This window comes from Bactrocera dorsalis, chromosome 2 (genome assembly GCF_023373825.1).
Source record: "Bactrocera dorsalis isolate Fly_Bdor chromosome 2, ASM2337382v1, whole genome shotgun sequence".
Classification (NCBI taxonomy): Eukaryota; Metazoa; Arthropoda; class Insecta; order Diptera; family Tephritidae; genus Bactrocera; species Bactrocera dorsalis.
In genome coordinates, this window is record NC_064304.1 from 37,046,577 (window position 1) to 37,073,881 (window position 27,305).

A 27,305-nucleotide genomic window follows, 5' to 3' on the forward strand; every position below is an offset into this window, starting at 1 on the left:
CGATAAAATTGCTAGTTGCCAGACGGCAACATTAAGTGGAAACCTTATAACCCGAAATATAAAACCAGCATATAGTACGTATATTCTATTATTCTGCCCAAATCAAAGTCTTACAAAAACAAGGAAGAACATTAATAAATTTTAAGTTTTTCAAATGAGAAAAGAAATATTCCATAATAATCCAGTTAATACTATTTAATAGCCATTGACAAGCCACTTTCTACAACCGAGATTGTACAAGGAAGATTTAAATTGAGAAGAAAGAGCAAGCTGTTGCGTTATTTATAAAAGCGGCAGCGAATCGATGGCCTTCAGATTTTGCCTTAAACTCAGGTTTACTAAAGCCACAGTGAGATTGTCGAAGGCGAAGACCGAAGAAAAATAAGTAAATAGCATGAAGATGCATTTATTTAAGTCAACGAAGATATAAAAATGCAAATATTTTGCGAAAATAATTACACGATTTACATATTTGCATACAGACAGGCGAAATTATTGCCGAAAATACTCATTTGTTTTATGCGCACACACACACGCCCACCCATTTACTTTTGTGAGATATATAAGGTTGCTCCTTTTAGCACATATTCGTGCATACACATATATACATAGTATGTAAATACATAGTAATAGTGTGCATATATATTTACATACACAAGATTAACTATATGCTTAAATATGTATGTAATATAAAAAATGACTTTTTGTTGGTTTTGTCTATTCATATGAATATGTATACTGATTAAACATCTAAAGGAATATGTATATATATGTAAGTAATATACATATTAACACACTCCAACTCAAAGGGCCAAAAAAGGAGAAATGTGCGCGCGCATTGTATATACATACATATTTATGTGAGTATGTGTGTAAGGAGCTTCGATTCCCCAACTTCCCCAATCGTGGTGAATATAAATGCATATAGGCATGTACGAGTTGTTGTACATTATGGTAACCGCAATGCTGGTACTTATACATAAATGTACATTTGTATATTTGCATTGGCTGTAGAGTCTAGACATCTTGGAAAATCTATTTTTAATAATGGAATTTTTATGGAAATCCATGCATGGGTTTCTGTTGCAGTTAACTTCCTTCCTTACTTTAATATTTCAATGTTATCGAATATCAGATTATATAGTTAAAATAGATTCGTTCACATAGCAGTTATTTTTAACGGCTATTAGATGATGGAGGATGGAACCATGTGTAGAAGTTCACGCAGCTCTCGACTACCGATCTTAGACGAAGTATTCTCTAAGTATCCCAAAAATATCCGTTTGAAGGAGAGCTGAAGTGAAAAGGTGAAACATTCCTCCCCAGGGTTGTGTGCTGAGTTTGGGACCCGTCACGTAAAAAACATCCCCAATGAAAAGAAGAAAACTGCAGGCGATGGAATGAGAGCTGTACGAGATGAGAAAGAAATTTGTAAAGACCTGGTGGAAATGAACCTGGCTACACTTGGAATCTCCAATTGGTGCCAAACAGCGAAAAGGAAGAGCGATTGGCGCGCTTTGTAAACTCGGCTATAAACGCGAAAGCGGTATCCACGCCAATAAAGAAGAAGGATAGATATAGGATTGATCTTATGTACATATAAAAACGCTCAAAGGAGACAAATTCATTTGCGGAAGACTATGCAGCGACCTACTGGTCTTAAGTAATGTAAGTAATTAGTCTCACAGCATCTCAACTGTGCTACTATTTTCATACTATATGTAGTCCCTTGAACTGCGAAGCTCCTTGTTATCTAAGAAATTCTAGATATGCGGATCCAAAATTACCCCCAAGTACTTGGTGTGCTGCTTAATTATTATTTCAACCCCGTTGAGCTTCGGGAGTTTCTACGCTGCCATTTTGTAACTCCTTGTCATATCCGTATTATCGAGATTTACCTTTAGCTTGATCGACATTTCACATTAGAGCGTTGCCCATGCCATCACAGATTGTGACGAGGAATTTGGTTGTCACTAATATGCTTTACCATCTACATATGCATCAGTTCTGGTGTTTTCCTTTCAAATTGTTTTAGAAGCTCATCAGGTGATCAAAGGCTTGGTGACAAATACACCCTCTTGAAGAGTTCCTGTTGGTGCTAATCTGAGCAATCTGTCTTCGTTACTTTCTGCGTTAACCCTACTGTAGCTGGCTTGCTCAGTAGAGCAGGGTATATATCTAGGCTGCTTCCGAAATGCTAACGATTGCGTTATTGGATACATTGTTGTTTAACGCTCCACTTTTTTATCAGCAGTTCTACGTTCATATGCCAGTTTGTACAGTGGCGTTGCCCTCATATACACATGTTTTCTATAGTATTAACCTTCGTATGTATTTAAATACGTCGGGACGGCGCGAACGCCATTCCCGGCTACCAAAAATTACACGCACGAGCTATTCACATTAGGAATAATCGCAGAGGTCAACCCCATCGTAGTGCAATGATTAGGTCTCACTCCGGAGGAACCGCCTTCATGATCACGGTTAACCTCTACGCCAGGTAAGTATGCTTACCAACGCTTGAATCAGAGTTCTTAAGAAGATCCTCACCGAAAGTGGTTGAGAATTTCAGAATATAATGTTGGCTCACACAAAATCAATGAGAGTTAATTAAAAGAACATAAGGAGAAAAGGGAAACCAAAAAGGTAGTCAAACCCTCACAGGCAGCCAGCTCTGCAGTCTAAGCAGGTAAAAAAACAAGCTGCCTATGCCGTTTGCTATACTACATTGTGGTTGTCATACGAGTACGAATATTTTGTATTTCTATTTTTGTTAATATGCATATTGTGTTGTATACACGGTTAATACATGAAATACAACACTGTCTGTCATGGATTTTCTTATAAATTTTAGTGTATTATTTAAAAGACTGTAGTGACCGCTAACAAGATTTAGTCTCAGCTTTGTATATATTAATAACTACTAGTAAATACATTTATGTATGATCTAATATAATTGTTATTGACTCGTGAAAATTTAATACAAAGTATTGACGCTAGAAGGCCTATATATATATTTTTAGGGTAAAATAATATCCAATTCAACCTGCCAGCTAAGCTGAAGCGTCTCGATAAAGACTTTATATTATATACTGGTCATAATCTTGTTTAGAGTGGAAATAATGGTCCAATAAGCCTCAAGCTGTACTAATGTACTTTATTATGGAATAATGATAACGTCTCTTCATTAAAAAATCACTAGGGTTAGATTGGAATCTTAAAGCTTTGAATACTAAAGTGACAAAATCACGAGTTTCCAAACTAATTCTTAGTGAAGACCTATTTACGGCACTTTTTGTGGAAAAAATAGTTTTATCGGGACGAGTCGCGCCAGAACGCGTTTGATAACCAAAATATTCACCAAAATCATTCGAACGGAAGAATAGAGATGACTAAGGTCTTTCAAATTTTAGTTGAAATAATTAATATAGTCCCTCCGTGTTTGAGAAGAAGTCTTTCGGAACCGCCCATATCGGATGTACCTGCTATAGCATATAATATATATAATCTTACGCAAAGTGGCATGAATTATTATCCAAAGTAATAATATTATCTCTGAACATATCGTTTAGATATTGTTTGGATCAGGCCACTATAGCATATACATTAGGGTGATTCAAATTTTTTTTTTTTTTTTTCAATTGGTACTCGCAAAAATAGGTTCCTAGACACCTCTAAGAAAGCCTCTCCAAATATGAGATTTTAATTGTAACGGGAAGGTCCTCCGCCTAACGGTTTTCTATTTTTTCTTATTATCAGATAGAAAAATGTATATCTCGCTTCCAACTACTTGAAAAAATATCTTGTTAATTAGGTTTTGTAGGAAATTGAATGCTCTAAAATATGGTCTCTTATGATTTTTTCGTAAACCCAACCGTTTAAAAGATATTAACGGTTGAATTTGACTATTTTTGGAAAAATTCTTTATTTCTTATTAATTTTATAACTCAATGCAAAAAATTATTATGAATGATAAAACTCATAGTTTTGTAGGAAATTTACTGCTCTATAAAAATGGTCTACTGTAATTTTTCGATAAAGTTAAGCGTTTACGAGATATTCATCGTCAAAAATCAGTGCATATTAGAGTGGATCAAAAAAAATACATTTTTTTTCGTTTGGTACTCTGAAAAATAGGTTCCTAAGCACCTTTATGTTAGCCTCTCCAAAAACTTATTCGTAATAATTTTTTTTCATTGAGTTATAAAATTATTAAGAAATAAAAAATTTTCCCAAAAATCATCAAATATTAACTGTTAATATCTTTTAAACGGTTGGGTTTACGAAAAAATCATAAGAGACCATATTTTAGAGCATTCAATTTCCTACAAAACCTAATTAACAAGATATTTTTTGAAGTAGTTGGAATCGAGATATACATTTTTCTATCTGATAATAAGAAAGAAATAGAAAACCGTTAGGCGGAAGACCTTCCCGTTACAATTAAAAACTCATATTTGGAGAGGCTTTCTTAGAGGTGTCTAGGAACCTATTTTTGCGAGTACCAATTGAAAAAACAAAAAATTTTTTTTTGAATCACCCTAATATACATCCATACATAGCTGCTATATAAACTGGCCAAAGTCCTTGTATGGAAAATGGAAAACTATTTTATTTGATGAAATATATTTGCGAAATTTGTCATAGATTAACATCAAATCCAATGGTAGAATCTACGAATAAATTGTTCAGATCGGACGACTATAGCTTATAGCTGCCTTACAAACTGGCCGAACAAAATCTTGTATGCAAACTATTTTTATTTGTTAAGGGTATTATTGAGTCGATGCTATCAAAGTTATAGTTTTGTTGTTGTTATGACTAGTTATTCACCACAGTTCGTCTCTCGTAAACATACATAAGTATTTAGCTGCAATATACGAACATAAATACATATGTAGCTACTTGCGTATGTATGTGTGCACAACAAATTGCAGCCACTTTTGAGCGCGCTGCAGACTGCGCATGTATAGGTATTTATGTAAATGCATATGCGTAATACAGCATGTACAAATTTATTCACTGAGCATACATACACATAGATACATAATTATGTATGCGAGTGTATACTGCCGCACCAGCGTTCACACACGCCTACTTATGTACACACTTGAGTTAATCAAAAATGTCTGCTGTAATTTATTTAACCACGACGCCATCTTTTATATTCTAAGACAGCGGCCGCAACTCCCACACCATCGCATACCAGCACACACACACACGCTCTGGGTGAGTCGCAACAAAGTAGGACCTTCCGTTTCCTGTTTTGCTTTCTATCTGCCATCCTGCTTTCATGCTTTACGCTTTCCGCCTCCCACTGGTAAATGAAAAGTAATATTATTTCGTGCACGTGAGCCAAATAAAACAAAAGTAATTTATGAAATTTCACCCAAACTCACATAAGTACATGTATGTGAGCGATATGTGCATAGGTATGGGTTTGCTGACTCGAGTGCGCAACTTTCACACCAAAAAATGGGCGCGGTTCGAATATTAACCCCGAAAAAAAAATTAGTTTTGTTTTAGCCCTACACATCGTTGCTATTGTTGTTGCTTTAGGTTTTGCAACAGTGGCAACAGTGTTGCATATATACAGGCGCTAAAGCCAATTGTGTGGAGCGTCTATGAATAATGGATGCTGCTGTTTATCTTTGTAGATAGGATGTATATATAAATACGTATGTTGAAATGTACATGTATATATACATAAATATATTTATATGCCATATACATACATATATAGATGTATACATGTACATATTTAAGTAAATGTATCTGTGCATGTGCAGATTTGTGGGCTTTGAACTTAAGCATTTAGCTTTAATGGGTTTTACCGACCTCAAGGCGCTTTGCCGCCGAACTGACTGACAGTAATCGCGCAGTTCACACGCATCCACACGCATGTAGGTGGAACTGTATTAAAGTTGCGTCAGTTGAGTTGTTTGTATGCCCATGTACAGCTATTTAATTCAACTTGCTTTACACCTGTCATAAATCGGCCGTCAATGGCAGCTGTGCCAGGCGCCTTTCACTGCTTTTGTTGTTGTTGTGTAGGTTAGAAAGTGATTTGCTGACAAAATATTTACACAATCGATTCGTGTTTTACTATGACTTTGAACTTGTTTCGGGGTGAATATTAGAAAGGCAGACATCTATTTGTTTCATTGATATGAAGACATTATATTTCTGTGTATTTTTTGTGGATCAAAAATTCTACTGATTATTTTCCTTTCGTACACCGAAAAAATGTTTGATATACACCTCTAAAATCTCCGCACGAACGCGGGACAATCAGCATGGAAGTCGGTAGGGTAATGGACTGTTAGAACTTTCACAAGAAGGGAGAGGCTAGCCTTACTTAAGAACAAAGAGCTTACTGGATCTCTAACGATCTTTGTGCCATAAGGATTTAGCGACAGCGCATTAACCGATAGTGGCCAGGCCAGCGCTGACCAAGCTCCACCGAAGTCCAACTCTCCGGCATTAGAATACACCAGTAGAGTGGAGCACCGATCCGTTCCTGTTTTACTCATAACGGAGCTAGGGTTCCCTTTCTTTTATCATTTTTATAGTTTACTCCGATGCCGCTGTGGCCTGCCACCCATGCTAGTCTTATTACAAAGGGACTCGTTGCTGTTAATAAAGAGGTTAAGCAGCACTGCGGAACAGGAAATCTATTGCTACCTTTATGGCAGCAACCTCGGCTTGAAAAGCATTGCATTAGTCAGGAAATCTGAACTGAAGTTGATGTTATAATACATATCACTAATTCCAATTTTTAAACAAATTTTTACAGGGTTATGTGAAGTCGCTTGTCTACGCAGATAAGCCCGAGGCGATTGACGCCTTGTAAGATAATATTCGGCCGAAAATTCGTCTCTCTAGGCTGAAATTCATTTGAACCAACCGCAGCGATGACTTGCCCGAAAACATTTTTAAAACATAAAACCAAACCATATTAATAACAAAGCTATGTTCTTGGCCGAAATATGCAAGGTACTATTTTAAGAGAATTGCGTGAAACACTTATCTTGGATATACTGTAGTTTAATACCAAAAATTTACACGTGTATACTTTATTTACCTTATTATTTATTGCATATTGGTAGTCGAAAAAGTCTTTTCGTATTTCTAATCAAACTTTAACAATTTTTTTTTTAATTTTGGTCGAGTAGCCATTTCACTCACTTGACTGCAGGTAAGATATCCCAAATTCTTCGACCCTAATCTTGCGAAAACCAGACGGTCCAGAAGAAGGTGCCGGGTTGTCTCCAATTCACCTTCTTTTGGACAGCTTCGACAATTAACATGTGGCAAATATGTCTCATTGTATGTATGAATGCCTATTGGCAACATCTAGTTAAAATCTTTACAACTGCTGAAAGGGTAACAATGCTGAGAACAAGTATTTCATTGGACCTTTACAGATAAACTCTGCTCTTGTTTATATTTAGTGTGGTAACTTTCCAAAAGATACCGATATTATCTTTCAAACGAATCTGTGAAGCATATTTGTAAAAAATAAATCGATAATACGATTAGCTGACGAAGATGTTGTCTAATGGACTGTAATACTGATAATTTTTCATGAGTTCTGCCACTACGTTTTACTTGAGAAGAACATATCCAATATGGTAACCATCTCTGTTTTACTTTGGAGAAGTCGTGCCCTTTCTAGACATATGTATTGTCCTAGTTTTTGTCGTATAATATTATTTCCCAACTTTGGGGTGGTTGTCACAAAATAAAGGCCTCCACAAGCTTTCAGACAAAACAATGTATTAAAAATTATTCTAAATTTTCGTAAGTTCAAAAAAGATAAAGAAAGAAAATGTATGGATCTGGTTGTTAACGGGACAAGGCGAAATATCTCCCGTCATCACTTCGGACTGAATATTCAATGGAGAAGTAAAGTCCTCTGTCGACGAACAAAGACCAAACTCTACAAGTCACTAGTCATCCTCCTATATTGGGCAGAGGCATGGTTTACATGTGACGAGTCGGCGTTACAAGCCTTCGAGAGGAAGGTTCAGCGGAAGGTTTATAGTCCCTTGCGCGTTGGCAACGGCGAATATCGCAGTCGATGGAACGATGAGCTGTACGATTATACGTCGACATTGAAATGGTTCAGCGAATTAAGAGACAGGGGCTACGCTGGATAGGTCATGTCTTCCGTATGGATGAAAATACTCCAGCTCTTAGAGTATCCGACGCAGTACCCGTCAGGGTAAGCAGAGAAAGAGGAAGAATTTCACTCCATTGGAAAGACCAGGTGGAGGACCCGGCTACACTGGAATATCCAATTGGCGAAAAACAGCGATGAGGCAGAACGAATGGTGCGCTGTTGTAAAAGTGGTGTCTGCGCCATTAACGAAGAAGTTGAAGCATATATTTTTTTTTCTAAAACAAGCTTTGAAATTTTTGAAAAAAAAAAAAAATCAAAATCAACTAGGATTATTTTTAACCTAAATTTGTAACCCTTTCCAAGCACCCTTCACCAATTCTTCCATAATTATAATCACTCAGCTCTCACGGTATACTGTTATGTGGTTTTTTCCTTAATTAAAAATGAATTATAGCAAAACTTGTGCGTCCACGCGACCGCAGTTTGTCGGAATCATTTGTATAATTGCCAAAGCAACCGAAATATATGTATTTATATGCAACCACGATTACGAAAATATCTAATATAAATTTTTGGATATTTATGTATGTGCCATGTCGCTGAGTGTAACCACAACATAAGGAAACGCAAAGTAAATCTTCTTACCGTAAATCGTCGGCACCACACGGACAGCCATCGTATATCCTTAATCCTTTTGCCCATGGGCAGACGCAGTATGATGTTGGTGTTGTTGTGCGCTTGCAATATTGGTGGATCGCTGCGGGTGAGAAAAAGGAAGCAAAGTTGAAGAGAAAATCAAAACAAGACTCAGACTAAATATTGTGAGTAATAATTGTTCGGTGGTGGGGTGGTGTGAAGGTTGCATTTATGTTAATAAACCTGACCTTATTTTATTTTTATTTTTTATATATGTACACATATGACTGTATAAAGTTATTGCAAAATATGTATATATATATATAGAATAGTCACACATATACATAAATTAATAGTATTCATGAATTTAAACGAACTAAAAATGCCGTTCTAATATATTATATAGTGATTATATACTATGTATGTGTATATGCGGGTATATACTAACGGGTGATTTTTTTGAGGTTAGGATTTTCATGCATTAGTATTTGACAGATCACGTGGGATTTCAGACATGGTGTCAAAGAGAAAGATGCTCAGTATGCTTTGACATTTCATCATGAATAGACTTACTAACGAGCAACGCTTGCAAATCATTGAATTTTATTACCAAAATCAGTGTTCCGTAATCCGCTTTTTTATCGACAAATTTTGTTCAGCGATGAGGCTCATTTCTGGTTGAATGGCTACGTAAATAAGCAAAATTGCCGCATTTGGGGTGAAGAGCAACGAGAAGCCGTTCAAGAACTGCCCATGCATCCCGAAAAATGCACTGTTTGGTGTGGTTTGTACGCTGGTGGAATCATTGGACCGTATTTTTTCAAAGATGCTGTTGGACGCAACGTTACGGTGAATGGCGATCGCTATCGTTCGATGCTAACAAACTTTTTGTTGCCAAAAATGGAAGAACTGAACTTGGTTGACATGTGGTTTCAACAAGATGGCGCTACATGCCACACAGCTCGCGATTCTATGGCCATTTTGAGGGAAAACTTCGGACAACAATTCATCTCAAGAAATGGACCCGTAAGTTGGCCACCAAGATCATGCGATTTAACGCCTTTAGACTATTTTTTGTGGGGCTACGTCAAGTCTAAAGTCTACAGAAATAAGCCAGCAACTATTCCAGCTTTGGAAGACAACATTTCCGAAGAAATTCGGGCTATTCCGGCCGAAATGCTCGAAAAAGTTGCCCAAAATTGGACTTTCCGAATGGACCACCTAAGACGCAGCCGCGGTCAACATTTAAATGAAATTATCTTCAAAAAGTAAATGTCATGAACCAATCTAACGTTTCAAATAAAGAACCGATGAGATTTTGCAAATTTTATGCGTTTTTTTTTTTTAAAAAGTTATCAAGCTCTTAAAAAATCACCCTTTATAAATAAACGTGCTCTTGTTGTAGTCTAGCAACAATTTACTCATGTTGGCGTACACGTCAATGATTTGTTATTTCAAAGCGCTAACTATTTGCTAACGCATACATTAGCATAGTTTTATGCACTTTTCTTTTTGTGTGTGAGTCTGTTCTGTACAAAATTAATTCAGACTTTATTGCTGTAAATACCATATATGATTACATTGCAACTTTCAAAAATTCATGCATGGAATGACATTGCCATAAATCAATCGCTTTAAGTTAACTTGTTGCAGCAATTAAAACAAAATGTATCTAAATTCGGGATCCCGAAATAACCAATTGTATTTTTTATATTTTCGGGATTTCGAGATTATGTCATATATCATATGTTAAATAAATTCGGGATCCCGAAATAACAAATTTAATTTTTTATATTTTCGGGATCTCGAGATTATGTCATATATCATATTTTACTTATTTAATATTATTACCAATAATATATACAAATATTTTAGTAGTTTTTAAGCATTTTATCAGCCCGGCAACGAGATCAAATCGACTCTTCAATTTATAAACGGTTTGTCAACAGCTGACAGAACTTGAATATTTTTCCGTTGTTCCAATTTTCCGAAATCAACATAACTACTCTCCTAGTGCGATTTTTAAGTACATGTATTCATTCATTTGAAGCGTTAACGTCAATAGTTTTTTTACCCGTATATGTCGAAATATGTCCCTAAAAAAGTGTTTGCGTGGGGAGTTTTTCTTTCAATTTCTTTAATATGAAGAACACCTCATTCAAAAGTCAACGTATCTTGGTGGACTCTATCGGGAACATGCTCCAGTTAAGCGAATGTGCCAAAAGTGGTATTGTACCATTTAAAACTTTGGCTTGGAAGACGATAACATCCTCGGCGGCCAAAAATAAGAAGAGAAGCTAGAAAAAGAGCTCGCAGAATATATGAAAGTTACTCAAGCAGCTATTTCAAAACATTAGAAGCAACCGAGGTCCTTCAAAATCATGAAAATTGGGTGACATATGAATTGAAACCAACAGACGATTTGGCATGTGGAAAATACTGCTTGAACTCTGAAAACGAAGTCGCTTTTTTATCGGATTGTGTCTAATGATGGAAAATGGATCCATTACGATCAGCGTAAATTCCAAAAATCATGTGTAAAAGATGACGTGCTGTATTATGATCCCATTAATAGGGAATGCCACTGACCATAACTCATTAATTGAAGTGATCAATTGCCGCAACATTTTCCACTATGACAACGCGCGGCCTTATGTTGCAAAACTATTTGGAAAACAGCGGTTTACAGCGCAGACATTGCCCCTTCTGACTATCATTTCTTGCGGTTGATGTAGAGCGTCCTCACTAGAATACTATTCATATCAGAGTAGGGTTTCAAAAATTGGCTTATTCATTCTTGTACGCTAAGCCACAGTTCTTTTGGGATGGAGTCCCGAAATTGTCAAAAAGATGAGCAATACTTTGAATAATACTATTTTACTTGCTTTCTTAAATAAATGTTCAAACTTAAAGGTGAATTCTTAATTTACGTGCATTTTTTTTCGGTAAGTTTGTAGGACTATACTGTAACTATTTTGACTCACTTGAGGATATAAAAGCTGAATCGAAGAAGGCTCTGATGGCAACCACACCGGAGGACTTTTCCAAGTGCTATGATGACTAGAAAATTCCTTGGCATAAGTGTATTGCAGCGGGAGGGGATTACTTTCAAGGATATCAAATGGACAAAATTCACCTTTTGATTACAGTAGTATGTCTCCGCTTCTTATAGTTATAAAAAGTTGAATTCATAGCATTAATTTCTGATATCTTCTAAAAAATTCCGCAAATCGCACATTGAACGCTCATGTACCAGAATGCACAAATGGTTTCGGGACTAAAAACATTATTTCCCCACGCAATTAGTTAACAATCGTGCATACCCACATAATTATAATAGCCATTAACTCGATTTCGAATCAATTATTCTGACAGTGTCATTAGTTTTTTATGACTTTTTCTCCTCGCATAATTACGTCACATTTAGTATGTCTTTATATATTTCGATTTATTCTATTCAATACTACATCTTTACATGTGCCTATATTACATACATATAAACAACATAAGTGTACAGTATGTAAGTACTAACAATTTCGAATATGCAGTGTCAATCCATAGTTGTTTTTGATTTTTATTATTTTCCTCTTCTATATATTTCACATTATTGTAGCAAGGTTTCGCTCATTAGTGCTGACCTCAACTATTCGCTTACGAAATAATGAGTATGATTATAATATATACGTGTACATTAGTGTGTTTTTTTAGAACTATTAATTTCTTTCAATCCCGTCACGAAATTTCCTTGGAAATACCCTAAAAAAATTCCCTGAAAATTTTAGCCCTTACTGCTAACATTAAGAACTGGACCAAAGCATGTAAAAATTTTCCATAGAAAATACTTGTACACTACAATCGTCATTCAAATTCATGTTTTCAATGCTCAAAAATGTAGTTGTTACACCTTTTTTTGGAATTTTTTTAGTTTAGCTAGAAGAAAAATGATTAAAAAATATGAATCTCTTTGAATTTTTTGTTTCCGATAGAAATTGCGACCTGCATCCTGCTCGCCGTCCGACAAATGCACATTCGAGATGCATCGGTCAAATGCTTCCAAAGATGTCCTATCCAAAAATTTGTGAATGATATTTAAATATATATCTATAAACCCTAGAAATTTTTCTTAAATCACTTATTTCTTTCCCTCCCAAAAAAATCCTCAAAAAAATCGTTTTTTTGAAGTCTCTAAAGCAGGCTCCCCCCTTAAAGCAGGACTACATAAGATAGATATAGGGTTATATATATAATATATACATTTATATGGAAATGGTCAGGATGAGGAGACGAGTTAAAATCCGTCTGACTGTCTGTTCCGTTCGTGCAAGCTGCAATTTGGGTAAAAATTGAGATAACTCTCAAATAGAACCAGTGTAAAATTTAGACGTTGTCCCTTGCGCCGCCCACTTTTCGGTGAAAACACATATCTCGAGACCCAACCAAATTCGGTATATGATATTCTTCTGACATTCCCATAGCACAGTCTGAAAATTAGTGAAATTGGACTATAACCACGCTTACTTTTCATATAGCACAATTTAAAATTCCACTTGATTCTTTCACTTTCAGGATGTAACTTGCACGAATAATGCTTTTAAAGTATGCCACCTTTTTTTAATGAAACGTAAACTGTTCAATCCCCTAGTTTCCGAATATGTGGACCCCAGAGCCTATAGTAGACTTTTTACCGAAAATATTGGTCAATGTGTAAGAGATATAATTGAAATTCAGAGAGAATCCTTTCCTGATAGTAGTATGTCTGTGTGCTACAAATGCGTTAAATTTGGTTAATATTTACTTAGCCCCCATATACTTAATTTAAAGATTTTCGAACTTCCAGGTGACTGTATACCGCACATATCGGCCAATATGTGAGTTATCTTATTCTTAATGAGAGAGCGTGTTTTACTATATAATACGGTGCATTTTTGTGCTTAGAATGAATAAAATCTAGTGAAAACTGGCCCTAGGCCACACATAACTTACAAGCCTTATGTACCTGAAAGTCTTAAATCACAATAACTTTTGCTATAATAAAATAAGCTTAAGCTTATAACGGGTATTTCTGAAAAAAATCTGTAAACATATTATATATTACCTTAAAAAATGTTTCGCTGTGAAATATTCTTCCACCGTACTATTTGACTTATTCTAAATACCCTTCCTTTTACCCTCATACTTCATTACTCGAAAATATGACAACTGTCAATATTTTTCACCTATCAAAAAGTATACCAATACATTTTTATAAGCACATATGTATGTGTTATAGATAATACCATGTCTTTCGTATGTACATATTTGTATGTATTTAAAACGTCGGGACGGCGCGTACGCCATTCCCGGCTACCAAAAATTACACGCACGAGTTATTCACATTAGGAATAATCGCAAAGGTCAACCCAATCGAAGTGCAATGATCAGGTCTCGCTTCGAAGGAACCGCCTTCATGATCACGGATAACCTCTACGCCAGGTAAGTATGCTTTTCTCCGCTCAAACGAAAGTATTTCAACAAAATGTTAAATAAAGTGGTTGAGAATTACTATAAAAAGGATATGCGTGAGTTTTGTGCTCAATGAAAAAGGACAGTAGCTAAGAAACATAGAAAGGTAATGAAAAAAATGGTTACCTATTGTATTTGTGTTAGGGTTGTTACCGTAACACAAATGTAACATGTTATGTATGCCTAAGTTGAAAATGTTTCCGAATGTGCTTAACTGTATGTATGTGCAGACATCGGAATATAATGTGTATGTATGTGGATAATTAATAACTACCTGGAATTTCGTTTTCTAAAAACTAAATTTATTGACTCTTAACACTACTATGAGGAAAATAGTAAGACTTTGTTTATAAATTTAAAATTATAAAACATTAATAGTCTAAGAGCCAGTGAATGGCAGAGTACATGTATTTTACCAAAGATGATATTTTGTTCGGTGACCCTTCTATACATACCTTACACGAAATGGGGAACAGCTAAGCCCAGCGAAGGTAGCTATGACGTCACCCAGGTAAGACAGGTACGCAAATCAGACCAAGTTCGCAAGTATTTTACCAAAGCTGGCGTTTGGTCACAACAAATAATATGGTAAATATAGCCTGAAAAATAAATGGCAGACGATTTTTTCGGTTGTAACCTCGTGGCAGACGTTTTTGAAAATTTGAAAAAAAAAAATTTCGAAAGCATTTTAACAAATCTGATTTTTATATATGTTATTTGTAATAGTATTATTAGTTTATTCTTCAAACGGCAGACGTTTTCTCCGGTTATAATACTCCGGCAGACGAAAATATATTGACAGTGTAATTATTTGTACCTACTGTCATTACTTCTATTTCGAAAATTTCTTCATGGAAATATACACATATAGTATATTGTATTATGAAAAATACAAAAAAAAATATATATCCTACTTTATAATAAAGAATGGGGAAGATGGGTTGTTTATAAATCAATAATAAGAACTATTATAACAATATTTACTTTATTGATATTAATGAAAATATATTTCGTGTTTTTATTGATATATTTTATACATAAATTTTCCATCGTATTATGATTCGTCAATTTCGTCGTCGGAAGCATTACTATTGTCATAATGCTCATCATCTTGGTCATTTTTTTCATCATCTTCGTTGTCGTCTGGAAAATTATGACAAATGTTTCAACTGAACAATTTGATTATAAAATAGCATATAGTATAATAGAATTACCTGGTATATCTTGAATAAAATCACTAACTAAACATGGTAGCTGGTCTCCCTCAAACCACTTGAACACGTACGATGTATCTTGTTGTTCCCAACCATATTCTAGTGGGTTCAACATCGTCGGATGTTTCTGTGCAGCATTTTTCCAGATGCTGGAAATGTAATGAGCCCTCAAGAATTGTTGGTAAAGTTCAGCTTTACATGGAGGTATTGAACTAGCGTCGAAGTTTACAACTTTTTTATTAAAGTTTTCATTTAAGTCAGATGCTTTGTAGCTATTGACAAATAGTTGAAAGCGACTATCATCAACGTCTTTGGTTTTCTTGGTGTTATACATGTAGCAAGTAAATTCTTGAATAACATTAAACAGATTGTCTAGCATATCCAGAGTTAACTCAGCGTTTCCTAAACTTTCAAACCCTTTTTGAAATTCAACATTTTTTTTTAACAAGGTGAAAGGCCTTTTTTTACCTTTATTAAAAAAAGCAGGGTTAAAGTCGCACCCCGTAAAAGCGTGAAATCCAATCAAGCTCTTTGTCAATAATTCACCGTACAGCTCGTAAATTTTAGTAAGATCAATAAATCTTTCATGGTTTCCAGTCCCAGTAAGCATCCAAATATGAGACAGCCGATTTTTTAAGTGAACCATATTGCCAAGCATTATAATTAATATATCTGTATCAGAACCTCTAATGACGATATTTGATTCGTCTCGAATACTGCATACATGATAAATAATTTTAGTATCGGCTTCCTCGTGTAAAGGACAGGAGAGATCATCAACAAAACTCGATTCAACAATTTCATGATTCACTTTGTAGGAATAACAGTCGCGAAAGTTGAGATGTATTAATTTAGTCCCAAGGAACGGAATGATTTCACTGCTAGCCCAATGAACTGTGAAAAAATCTATTAAAGCCTCCTTAAATCGGATGTTTTTCAACTCCTTCGAGAAATCAGTTGGTCTAACTTGTTCAGGTCCTGAAATTATATACTGCATTTGAACAGCCTCAAGTCGTAAAGATCTTTCATTGTCTTTAATAGATGGAGACCAATATTGGTCGAAAACAACATCAATTCTTTGTCCGGAATATTTTGTGATCATTTGCAAAAATTTTTTAGAAATATTACCAAACGTTTTTGGCACTTCTTTCATGGAATGTAAAATGAAAAAACCATCAACAACGTAGACATTAGAAAACCGTGGCGGATTGTGGTCAATATTACCTTCCAAAGCTTTAGCAAGTGCTGATTTGTTAGTTTTGTACATTGCACCATCTAAATGGCACAAAGCTAATGGCACAGGTGTGATGGGGTGTGACAAAATTTTTATTACATCGATTTTATGATCCATTGATATCCCTAGCATGCGACCAAATAGATCTCGCTGTATTTTTATTTCTTGAGTTTTTCCACCCACTTTGATAGATTTACGTTTTTCAATTTGGCTAGCAAAATTATGTAGCGGTATTTTCTTAATTGTTTTGTCGAATCGATTGACATTCGAGGAACACTCCGACAAAAATAATTCTCGTTGTTCACAGCCAATCTTTTCCACGTTCAGCAGAAATTCTTCGACTTGAATTGTTGCTGCTTTACCAGATGCAATATTAAACAATTGATTTGTCGGCAACTCAATATTAAAGGGATTCATGTATTGATCAAAAGTTTTTATAAATTTATCGAGTTGTTGTGAGCTTTTCTTTATATTGTGCGCTTTCAAATCTGCAGTGATATCTTGCTCTTTGCTCAATCCAACCTGTCCCAAAACATGAGAGATGATAGAAGAGCGTATATCGTGGCTTTTGGCCCAACGTTGACGTGCTGAGATTGAATCCGTGAGGTGGATGATTCCCGTAAGCTTCCTAGCCGCATCGGCGTTGATAGTTTGTTCGAGAGTTAAATCTACGGGCTGCCTTGAAAACGGTTTTTCTGTTCTTTTAACTCCAAAAAAGCCGTTTTTAAAATCATCCTCCAATCCTGGATGAGTTTCTGCAACTTTTGATAAATTATAATGATAGTGGACTGTCCATCTGGCGTAATTTTGGTGGTTACAAACGAAGAACAAGTTATTAATTTTCGGTAATATGAACTTGAATAATTCAAAATCCCCAATACGAATACTTCGGCTTAGAATTAAATAATACTGTACAAGTTGTACGTAAATCATATAAAACTGAGCCGTCTTACTGAATTCACCGTTTATTGTTTTTTCTGCAAACTTTTCATACCTACTGTACAAATCTTTGAGGTGTTCATTATGAATGAAAAAGAATGGTACTTTGCAGCTTCTTAATCTCTCCAGTTCTTCAGTTATTTCAGTATTTATTTCAATATTTTCGCGTTGTAAAAACGAACGGAAATGAAGAATTTGTAATGCTAAAGCCATCATGGGATGTAGTCTCTTGCACCGATTAAAATGTTTCCCTTCCAAAAAGCTTTGTACCGATCCACTTGCAAGAAGTTCACTCTCCACCATTATTGTCGACAGTCCACAACCATCTATGATTTTTCCTATTGCTTTAAAATAAGATAGCATCATATGAAATGCGCCTAAATGTATAAATAATTTCGAATATTTTAATTTCCCTTCGTGTTTTTCAGTTGCTTGAAGTTTTAGTGCGATTTTTGCAATTGCTAAATCGTACGTCACTTGCATGTATGGTTGATTTAACTCTCCCAAAATCTTAATACTTTGATCCATCGTTGCTAAAACTACTGGAATCGCAGTAGGTGATGAGTTAATTGGGGTCAAATAGGAAATCCGTTGTTGTAGACTGTCGTCTTTTATTTTTGTACTATTAAATCCTACCCACATAGGGATGTTTGGCAAGCCTTGAGCGTGACTTAACATCCAAACAGCATCAATTCTCTTGTATAGATCCATATTTACAATAATATTATCTTCATTTGCTTCAGTAGTATCTCCAATATCGGGTTGGAAGCCACTGGTCATCCTAGCTTTTTTTGCGTAAAAAGGTAGTTCTATGTCAATTGCTTCAAATGACCTTCTTCGGCGCCTATTTGTAAATGTTTCTGGTAGCCCCTCTTCATCCACCAGGTCATTAGGTTTAATATTCTGATAGATTATGCCTACGGTATCATGGAGAGTATCTTTACCAGTTTTTGTTTCAACAAACCGATCGTAGTTGTCATACGCAATACCTGTTGACAGATTTTCAGTTTTTTTTATGACTTCCGGACACACTCCAGTTCGTGAAGTTGAAGTAAAAGTGGCCTCTGTTACTAATTCTTCAACAGCATTATAACTAATACAATGACCATACCGATTTATAATATCTATAACTTTCCGACTGCTTGTCAAACTTTTCAATGCTATTCCTAAGCAAATATGTTTTGAAGTTTTGATATTACCATTATGTACCATATATACCATATCTTCAGACATAGAATTGACGTGCCGTTTAAAATTGTCACAACTCCGACGTTTACGAGCATAACCTCCTATAACAGAAGCTACAAAATTAGAAACAGTAAGTGGTATCGAGCATTCACCTTGTATCAATCGTTTACTAGTTATGTCATCTGGTAATCTAGATTTATTTATGTTTATTATCTCATTACGCAAAATTGATGCTGCAGCTTGTAGAATATCTTGATCTTGTAAATGAGTAAATAGTGAATCATCAATAGTAGTTATTGCTTTAGGTGCAACGACTTTTTTATTATTTGATTGCAAGATATGAATTTGATCTTTAAATTTATCACGAATTTTGTCTTCTAAATAATGGGATCTGAATCGAACACTGGATGTTTCTTCGTTATTTACCTCTCTGAATGAGTCATTATATTGTTTATATAAATACGAAACAAAATAACATCGCCCACGTTCTGTTCTATTAGAGAACAGATTTCTTCAAAAACAATTTGATGATTTTCTCGGGAAGCATGCCATGATGAATGCGCTGGTTTTTTTATTGATGAGGTTTTTTTGTTTCGAAATTCACTCCGACAAGCATTGTGATAAAAAATTTCTTGAGTTGTAATATTTGTTAGCTTTTTTAGTGTTTCGTCATATAAATCTGTATCAATCTTGAGATCTTCCAGAAGGCTCGGTTGAAATGTTTCTTTATTTGAAGTGTGCAGTGCTTCGATTTTCGAACGAAATTTTTTATTTCTTTTGTTGCAAAAGAAGCATACCATACCCAAATTTATTGAACTGGAAGTTTCGGAAGATCTACTATCATGACTATCAGTTGTTGATTCTGGGGGAACATCGACCTCTTCTTCCAACGCAGCAGTTTGTCCAAGATTTTGATCTTCTAGAATTTCACTTACATTACTATTTCTCTTACCGGTCGAATCTTGCATTGAAGTGTCAGCAATTGTCGAGTTGCTCGTAGATATTGATGACTGCTCATTTAATAAATACCCTGATGAAATACTAGATTGAGTTACTGATGCAACTACATTGTCACTAACGTTAGATAGGTTATCTGCAGTCGAATCTTGCACCAAAGTGTCTGTAATTTCAGAGTTACTCGCAGATGTTGATGGTTGCTCGTTTGATGAACATTCTGATCTAACACGTGTTTTAGTTGCTGACAAAACGGCATTTTTACTTGTTTCAAGAAATTTTCTCTTCAATGCTGTAAATGAACTATAACATGCACTGTGATAACCTGATTCATAAATATCACTAGGTAAAACAGTATTTTGATATTTAAGTTTATGAAGTTTTCGTTGTCGCAAAATCAATCGACATTTTCCTATAGTTTCCTTAGAAAACAAATGTACTTTATCATTTTTTTCTTTGGCACAGAAAACACACTTCAATTCCGACGACATACTTGTGATTCACGAAAACAATAATTACAACCATAAGAATTAAAATAAACCTTATAATATTAAATATTGTATTACGCTCAATGAAATGCTTCTCTACTAACGGTCCAAAATAAAGCAAAAACATGTGACAACATAACCGTTACGCCGGGTGTGCTATTTAATTGTCTAGGGTTATACTGCGTTTAGGCAGAGATATTCACGAGAGTGAATGCGATAGCAGTAGTATAACATAGGAAATAAAGAAAGAATAGAAATATACTTCATATATTATATACCTTATACACAAACTAATGCTCGAGGCTCGAGTGTGTCGCGCACTGTCAATATACTATATATTGTCGTCTGCCGGAGTATTATAACCGGAGAAAACGTCTGCCGTTTGAAGAATAAACTAATAATACTATTACAAATAACATATATAAAAATCAGATTTGTTAAAATGCTTTCGAAATTTTTTTTTTTTCAAATTTTCAAAAACGTCTGCCACGAGGTTACAACCGAAAAAATCGTCTGCCATTTATTTTTCAGGCTATATTTACCATATTATTTGTTGTGACCAAACGCCAGCTTTGGTAAAATACTTGCGAACTTGGTCTGATTTGCGTACCTGTCTTACCTGGGTGACGTCATAGCTACCTTCGCTGGGCTTAGCTGTTCCCCATTTCGTGTAAGGTATGTATAGAAGGGTCACCGAACAAAATATCATCTTTGGTAAAATACATGTACTCTGCCATTCACTGGCTCTTAGACTATAAATTATAACATTGTTTATACGACGATCTCGACAGAAGCATGGTAAATAAAATCAAAATCCTATGGAATGAGCTACCTGGGTGCAAAACGGTAAAACGGAAGTTCAAAAAATTCCTATAGGCACTCGATAGAAGATACTGTAGGAACGTGATGGTAATACTAACTGGTCACTGTCTGGTGGCGACACATGCCCGCTGGATGGGGCCGACAGAACGATAAGGCTGCAGGAAAGGTCTGGTCACCAAGGAAACAATGGAGCACCTCTTGTGCACTTGTCCCGCATTGGAAAAACTACGCTACAAGCATCTGGAGTCCCCACTGTATGATACACTGGAAGAGGTATCGTTAGTGATATCGCAGAGTCTGTTAAAATTCGCGCAGGCATCCTAAAGGATGATTACTCCACTTGGACCTAACAGCTTAACTCAATCTGGTATCGCAAAGGACCAAATCGCATGCACATTGCTCTACCAAATTCATCTAACCTAAGCTTCAACAGCTGATTCCTTTTATAATAAGCTAAGCTTAGCTTATAACGTGTATTTCAGGAAAATTCTCTCTGATTTCTCCGTTATTTGTAAGTTATGCTCTTCGCACAAAACACAGAACACTTGCAAGCTAGTAAAACTAAGAATAACAAGTAAAAGTTATAGGACAAGCAAAAATTCCGTGAATTTGCTCTCCAACCAATTTCGAACTGCGAGCTTTAATTTCCCAACAGACGAACTTGACAAGCAGCAACAAAACCAAACAACCATCACAGAGTAGAACTATTCAAATACTCAATAGCGACTTCATCAATGGACTTCGTGTCACACACTCATACACGCGTATCAAAGTATATACACATATGTACATATATGCGAAAATTAAATACATAAGTACTTGCTTAATCTCTCGAGGTCAGGTGAACGATGGAACAGCTGGCGATGCAACTGATTGAAATTATGTCAGTTTGTAAGGTAAATTATTTATGTTATGCGAAGGAGTTAAGCTTTCAAACTTCAAAAGATGGCATTTTGGCTTTGCAACGGAATCAAAGACGCGAGTGTGCAGTGGTCGGAGAAAGAGTGCCAAGGTGAATTTTGAAATAACTGTGCATGGCATATACCCCGATGTGGCATACACATGTGTTTATAAAATTGTGAATGTATGTGTACATACTTAGCAAAGCATTGCCCATCCACATTAGACACGGTTGAGTACTTAATTTCACCCTTGAAATGAGGTTGACAACACACCGAGTGCCATCGTTCAGCATGTGTGCGTGTGTGTGTGTCCGTGTGCGGCATGCATCGGTCGCTCGATTGCACGTTCAGTGGGTTGATTGCTCGTCCTAGTGACTTTCGCAACACACACACACACACAGAAGCTGCCAATAGAAAAGCACATATACACACACATGGATTTATATTCTACACAAACATACACATAAGCATACATTAATGCCTAAGCGTTGTTAGGTGCGTGGGTATGTGCATATGTCCTCGTTTAGGCAATGACCTGCTGCTTGCTTCATTTGTACTCAAAGGAAGAATCCTAATGAGACGACACAAAATTGATCAGCAATTGTGGTTTGATATTCCCTTATGCAGTTTGTCAGCTTGTTGTTGGTTGCTGGTGCATTTTGTTAATACACCGAGTGCAAGTTGTTGCCGAAACAGCTAATGCGATCCCGGTAGGGAAATGTTTATGAGAAAATTATTTTGTTTTGATACATTTTTTAGATGGCTTTAATTTTAAATAGTAAATACATAAGTAAGGTCGGACGAAAGCATACATGACGAATGGAATTTAAGTGTGCTATACCCAATCTACAAAAAGGGAGACCCCACAATGTGCGTCAACTACCGTGGGATAAGCTTCCTCAACATCGCACATAAGGTTCTATCGAGCGAATTATGTGAAAGATTAAAGCCTACCGTCATCAACTTATTAGTGCGGCTTTAGGCCTGAAAAATCTACAACTGACCAGATATGCACCATGCATAAAATCTTGGAAAAGATGCGTAAAAAGAGGAACGACACACAAACAACTTCTTCGTCAATTTCATGACTGCTTTTGACAGAACGAAACGGAACTGCCTTTATGCCGCGATATCTGAAATTTGGTATTTCCACTTCTCTCTCTCTATCCACCATACAGCTTTGCCTGCTATAAAACGTTCATCCTTACCTCATGCACGCCTAGTGAGCGCATCCTACGGTTGCGTCAAGATGAGTCTTACTCCTTAGTTCAGTGGATCTCATGTGATCCGCATTAGGCCAGAAGGATCTATCAAAATTAGTGGTTAACTAGCATCTGCTAAGGCAAGGTCTCGAGATTATCAAATACCCATCTCGTTGTCAATCCAAAGTAATCGAGATGTACTCTTAATATTTATGCCAAAATTAATGTGGAGTAATAAAATACTTATTATTAGAACTCATTGATTACTCTTCCATAAACAATAGGGCAGATATCCACTCCATCATTTTGTCTGTCAAACTGCTTTTCTGAATTTTTTTTAATACAATTAATACTAACAGTGAACTAAAATTTCCTACTGGGTGCCTTGCAAAAATTTCATTCAATCGAAACAATGCTTTCTAGCGTTACCCTTGGGACTTTCAGCGCTAAGCTTTGTGACACTAAGGCTAAATATATATACTTTTGCGCTGCGTGTTTTTCTAATAATATTCTTTTTCAATCGACGCTTTGTCGAAAGGCTTTATTTGATTTCTTATTTGTTGCTGGTAATGATGAGAATTCGCTTTCACTGCGCGCTGCTTTCGGTAATGCGGTTGGGTTTTGCGCGGCAGTATTTGCAATCATCAGGAGACATGCAGGCTACAAATACACATAGAACATACTCACTCACATATTGACAATTTATATGTTTAAAATGTGGTATTTTTTTTATGTATGTCAGTGCGTTTTCTCATTTTGCCACCAGAGTGCATTTATTTTATTTGATTTCATTCGATGTTTTCCTTGTGCCCCCAACCCATCTTCCTGCCTACTTGCAATTATTTTGAAAGGCCTTTGCTAACTTACATACTTACGCATGTTTGTATAACTACTATATACTATAAGTATATAGGTGTGTGTATGTATTGCAAGTGTGTCAGTGTGTTTGCAAGGTTTGCGCGGAACGAATTCAAGTCTGTTTCTTTTCTTTATTCGCTTTGCAATGTTTGTTTTGCTAGGATATTTTATTGGGTTTTGTGACAGCAGGATATCCACTCGAACACTTGTTGTTATTACTGTACATATACACACATACACATATGTATTTTCATGTATGCGTATATATGTAACTATGAATAGCTTTTAGAGTTTTTCTTCTTCTTCACTTTTCCTTTTTATTAGCAACACAAGAAAACCAATATTTGAAGTTCACTATGTCATTACGGTTGACATTTATAATGTTGTCATTATTGATATTTCGCCATACATACATACACATGTATATTGTATTATTTAAACGCAATTGTAGCAATTTCACACAATGCATTAATGTATCCTTCATATGTCCATTTTTATAGAGTAATACATATTGGGTAGTCGAAAAAGTCTTTTCGTATTTTCTCAATACATGTCGTTGCAGTCGTATATGTATCTCCAGTGCTATCATTCAAGCATACGCACTCTCATATTTATTTCTATATATGCATATGTGCTGACATACAACTATTTGAAAAAGTGCTTATATCGATATATTGGGTAGTCGAAAAAGTTATTTCGTATTTCTAATCAAACTTCAAATATGTATATACCATTTTGGTCGACCACTTTGTGCAATTTTTCCGCTAGAGATACTATCCTATAAAACTTTTCTAAAACTTTTCTGATTTCACGGCGAAAAACTGCAACAAGTAATTTTCACAGGTTTTTCTTGCAGCCAACTTTACTCCATTAAGGGAGTTGTGCATTGATCGAAACAAATGGTAATCGGATGGTGCAAGGTAAGGGCTATATGGTGGATGCATCAAAACTTCCCAGCCAAGCACTCCCAGTTTTTGCCGAGTCAACAAAGATGTGTGTGGTCTAGCGTTGTCCTGATGGAAGACGAAGCCCTTTCTGTTGATCAGTTTTGGCCTTTTTTCCGATTGCTTGCTTAAATCTCATCAGTTGGTGACAGTATATTGTAGAATTAATCGTGTGCCTGGAGCAGCTCATAGTGGATGATTCCTTTCCAATTTCACCAAAAACTCGGCATAATCTTTCGAAGCCTTAATCCTGGCATTGCGAACACTTGTTGAGCTTCACCACGCTTGGACCATGATCGTTTTCGCACATTATTGTCGTATTTGATCCATTTTTCGTCTCCTATTACCATTCAGAGATGGGTCGACTTCATTTCATTTCAGCAAAGAATCCCAGATGTTCACTCGGTTGTAATACATCGATTGATTCATTTTGTTATGTTTGTGGCTTGTATACACCTAAATCTCATGCCAGATTAATAACTAAAGTGACTGAATTAGCATATCTCAAGTATTTTGGTTTTCCTATAGTGAATCAAGATCGGAATTGGACTCCTCATATTTGTTGCCAGACTTGTATGTCAAACTTAAGCCACTGGCTTAATGGAAATAGATCATCAATGCCCTTTGCTATTCCGATGATCTGGTGTGAGCCGACAAACCATGCTACCGATTGCTATTTTTGTATGACAAACGTATGTGGATTTTCAAAAAAAAAATAAGCACAAAATTCAATATCCCGACATATCTTCAGCTAAACGACCCGTTCCACATGGCGAAAATTTACCAATTCCCGTTTCACCATTGGCACAGGACTTAGATACCGAACTTGGACGTTGTGCTGTTGATGATGCTATAGAAGAGAATATTATATTCCGTAAAAGAAGCAAAGAGTCTCCTGTGTATCAGATTTCCGAAGATGAAGAAGAAAAGAAAAAAACACATTTGATCGAGCAGCCTGAACTTAATGATTTAGTGCGTGACCTTAACTTATCTAAATAACATGCAGAACTTTTAGCGTCAAGGTTACAGCAGTGGAATTTACTGGCCAAAGGAACTAAGGTCACCGCGTTTAGATACCGTAATGAAGAGTTTGCCTCTTTCTTTACATTGCGAGATAAAATTTGCTTTTGTACTGATACTGCAAGTGTTATGGAGAAGTTAGGCTATCAACATAATCCAGAAGAGTGGCGTTTATTCATAGACTCATCTAAGAAAAGTTTAAAAGCCGTTTTGCTACATAATGGCAACACTAAATCTTCAATTCCACTTTCCCACGCTGTTGATATGAAGGAAACTTATGAAAGTATGTCATTGATTTTGAATTGCACAAACTACAACACATACAAGTGGCAGATATGTGGTGATCTTAAAGTCATAGGACTACTTCTTAGGCTTCAAGGGGGATTTACTAAATACTGTTGTTTTTTGTGCCTTTGGGACAGTAGAGCAACAGAAAAACATTACAAAATAAAAGATTGGCCGCAAAGAGGTGATTTCGTGCCGGGTGAAGCTAACATCAAGAATATACCTCTAGTTGACCCTCGTAAGGTTTTGCTGCCCCCTTTACACATAAAACTCGGATTGATGAAAAACTTTGTTAAAGCTTTCGATAAGAATAGCGAAGCTTTCAAATACCTCAAAGAAGTTTTCCAGAAGTTAAGTGACGCCAAGCTAAAAGAAGGAATTTTCATTGGACCCCAAATCCGAAAAATTCTGAAGGACAAGCAGTTTGAAGAGAAACTAAACCCCGTTCAACGTAAAGCCTGGATATCATTTAGGAAACAAAAAGTCTAACACGTATGAGGAACTAATCGACGAGTTGCTGGAAAACTACCAAAGAATGGGTTGCAGAATGTCACTAAAAATTCATTTTTTACATTCACATTTGAGTTTTTTTCCACAAAATTTAGGTTCCGTCAGTGATGAACAGGGAGAGAGGTTCCACCAAGATATTTTAACAATGGAACAGAGATATCAAGGCCGCTGGGATCCTGCAATGATGGGGGATTAATGTTGGTTCCTAATGAGAGAAAGTAATAGAGAATACAAGAAAAAATCGCCATTTGCAAAAAGGAAATCTACAAAACAGGTTCAATAGTTATATGTAATTATTACACGATATAATAAACGTCTTACATAAAGTAAAAACTTTTTTTTATTTTTAAATTTTATCAGTATATTAGTCAACAGGGTATTTTTCAAATATTTCTTCAAAGAGACTTTTTTTTTGATGTAACTGGAAAACTGTTCGTGATGTTTGTTTAATCTTCTAATTCAAACTTAGGAACCTTCAAAGA

General features: G+C 35.8%; 2 protein-coding genes and 2 non-coding genes across 4 annotated transcripts in view; all 4 read right to left on the minus strand.

Annotated features, from left to right (window-relative positions):
- LOC105226366 (protein Skeletor, isoforms B/C) overlaps nt 1–27,305 on the minus strand; it is a 97,986-nt gene that overhangs the window by 6,014 nt on the left and 64,667 nt on the right. The window contains exon 4 of the mRNA XM_011205220.4: nt 8,771–8,882. Coding sequence (XP_011203522.2) covers nt 8,771–8,882 — 112 coding nt within the window. The remainder of the gene's footprint in view (nt 1–8,770; nt 8,883–27,305) is intronic.
- On the minus strand, nt 2,344–2,508 carry LOC115066163 (U1 spliceosomal RNA). The gene has a single exon (XR_003845787.1). It is a non-coding gene; the product is annotated as a U1 spliceosomal RNA (small nuclear RNA).
- Nucleotides 14,077–14,241, minus strand: LOC125776911 (U1 spliceosomal RNA). Its single transcript, XR_007422047.1, has one exon. It is a non-coding gene; the product is annotated as a U1 spliceosomal RNA (small nuclear RNA).
- LOC125776214 (uncharacterized) lies at nt 14,635–16,250 on the minus strand. Its single transcript, XM_049447243.1, has 2 exons — nt 15,478–16,250; nt 14,635–15,406 (listed from the first exon to the last, which is right to left on the minus strand). Exons 1-2 carry the CDS (start codon nt 16,133–16,135, stop codon nt 15,318–15,320), a joined length of 747 nt encoding a protein of 248 aa, XP_049303200.1. The 5' UTR covers nt 16,136–16,250; the 3' UTR covers nt 14,635–15,317.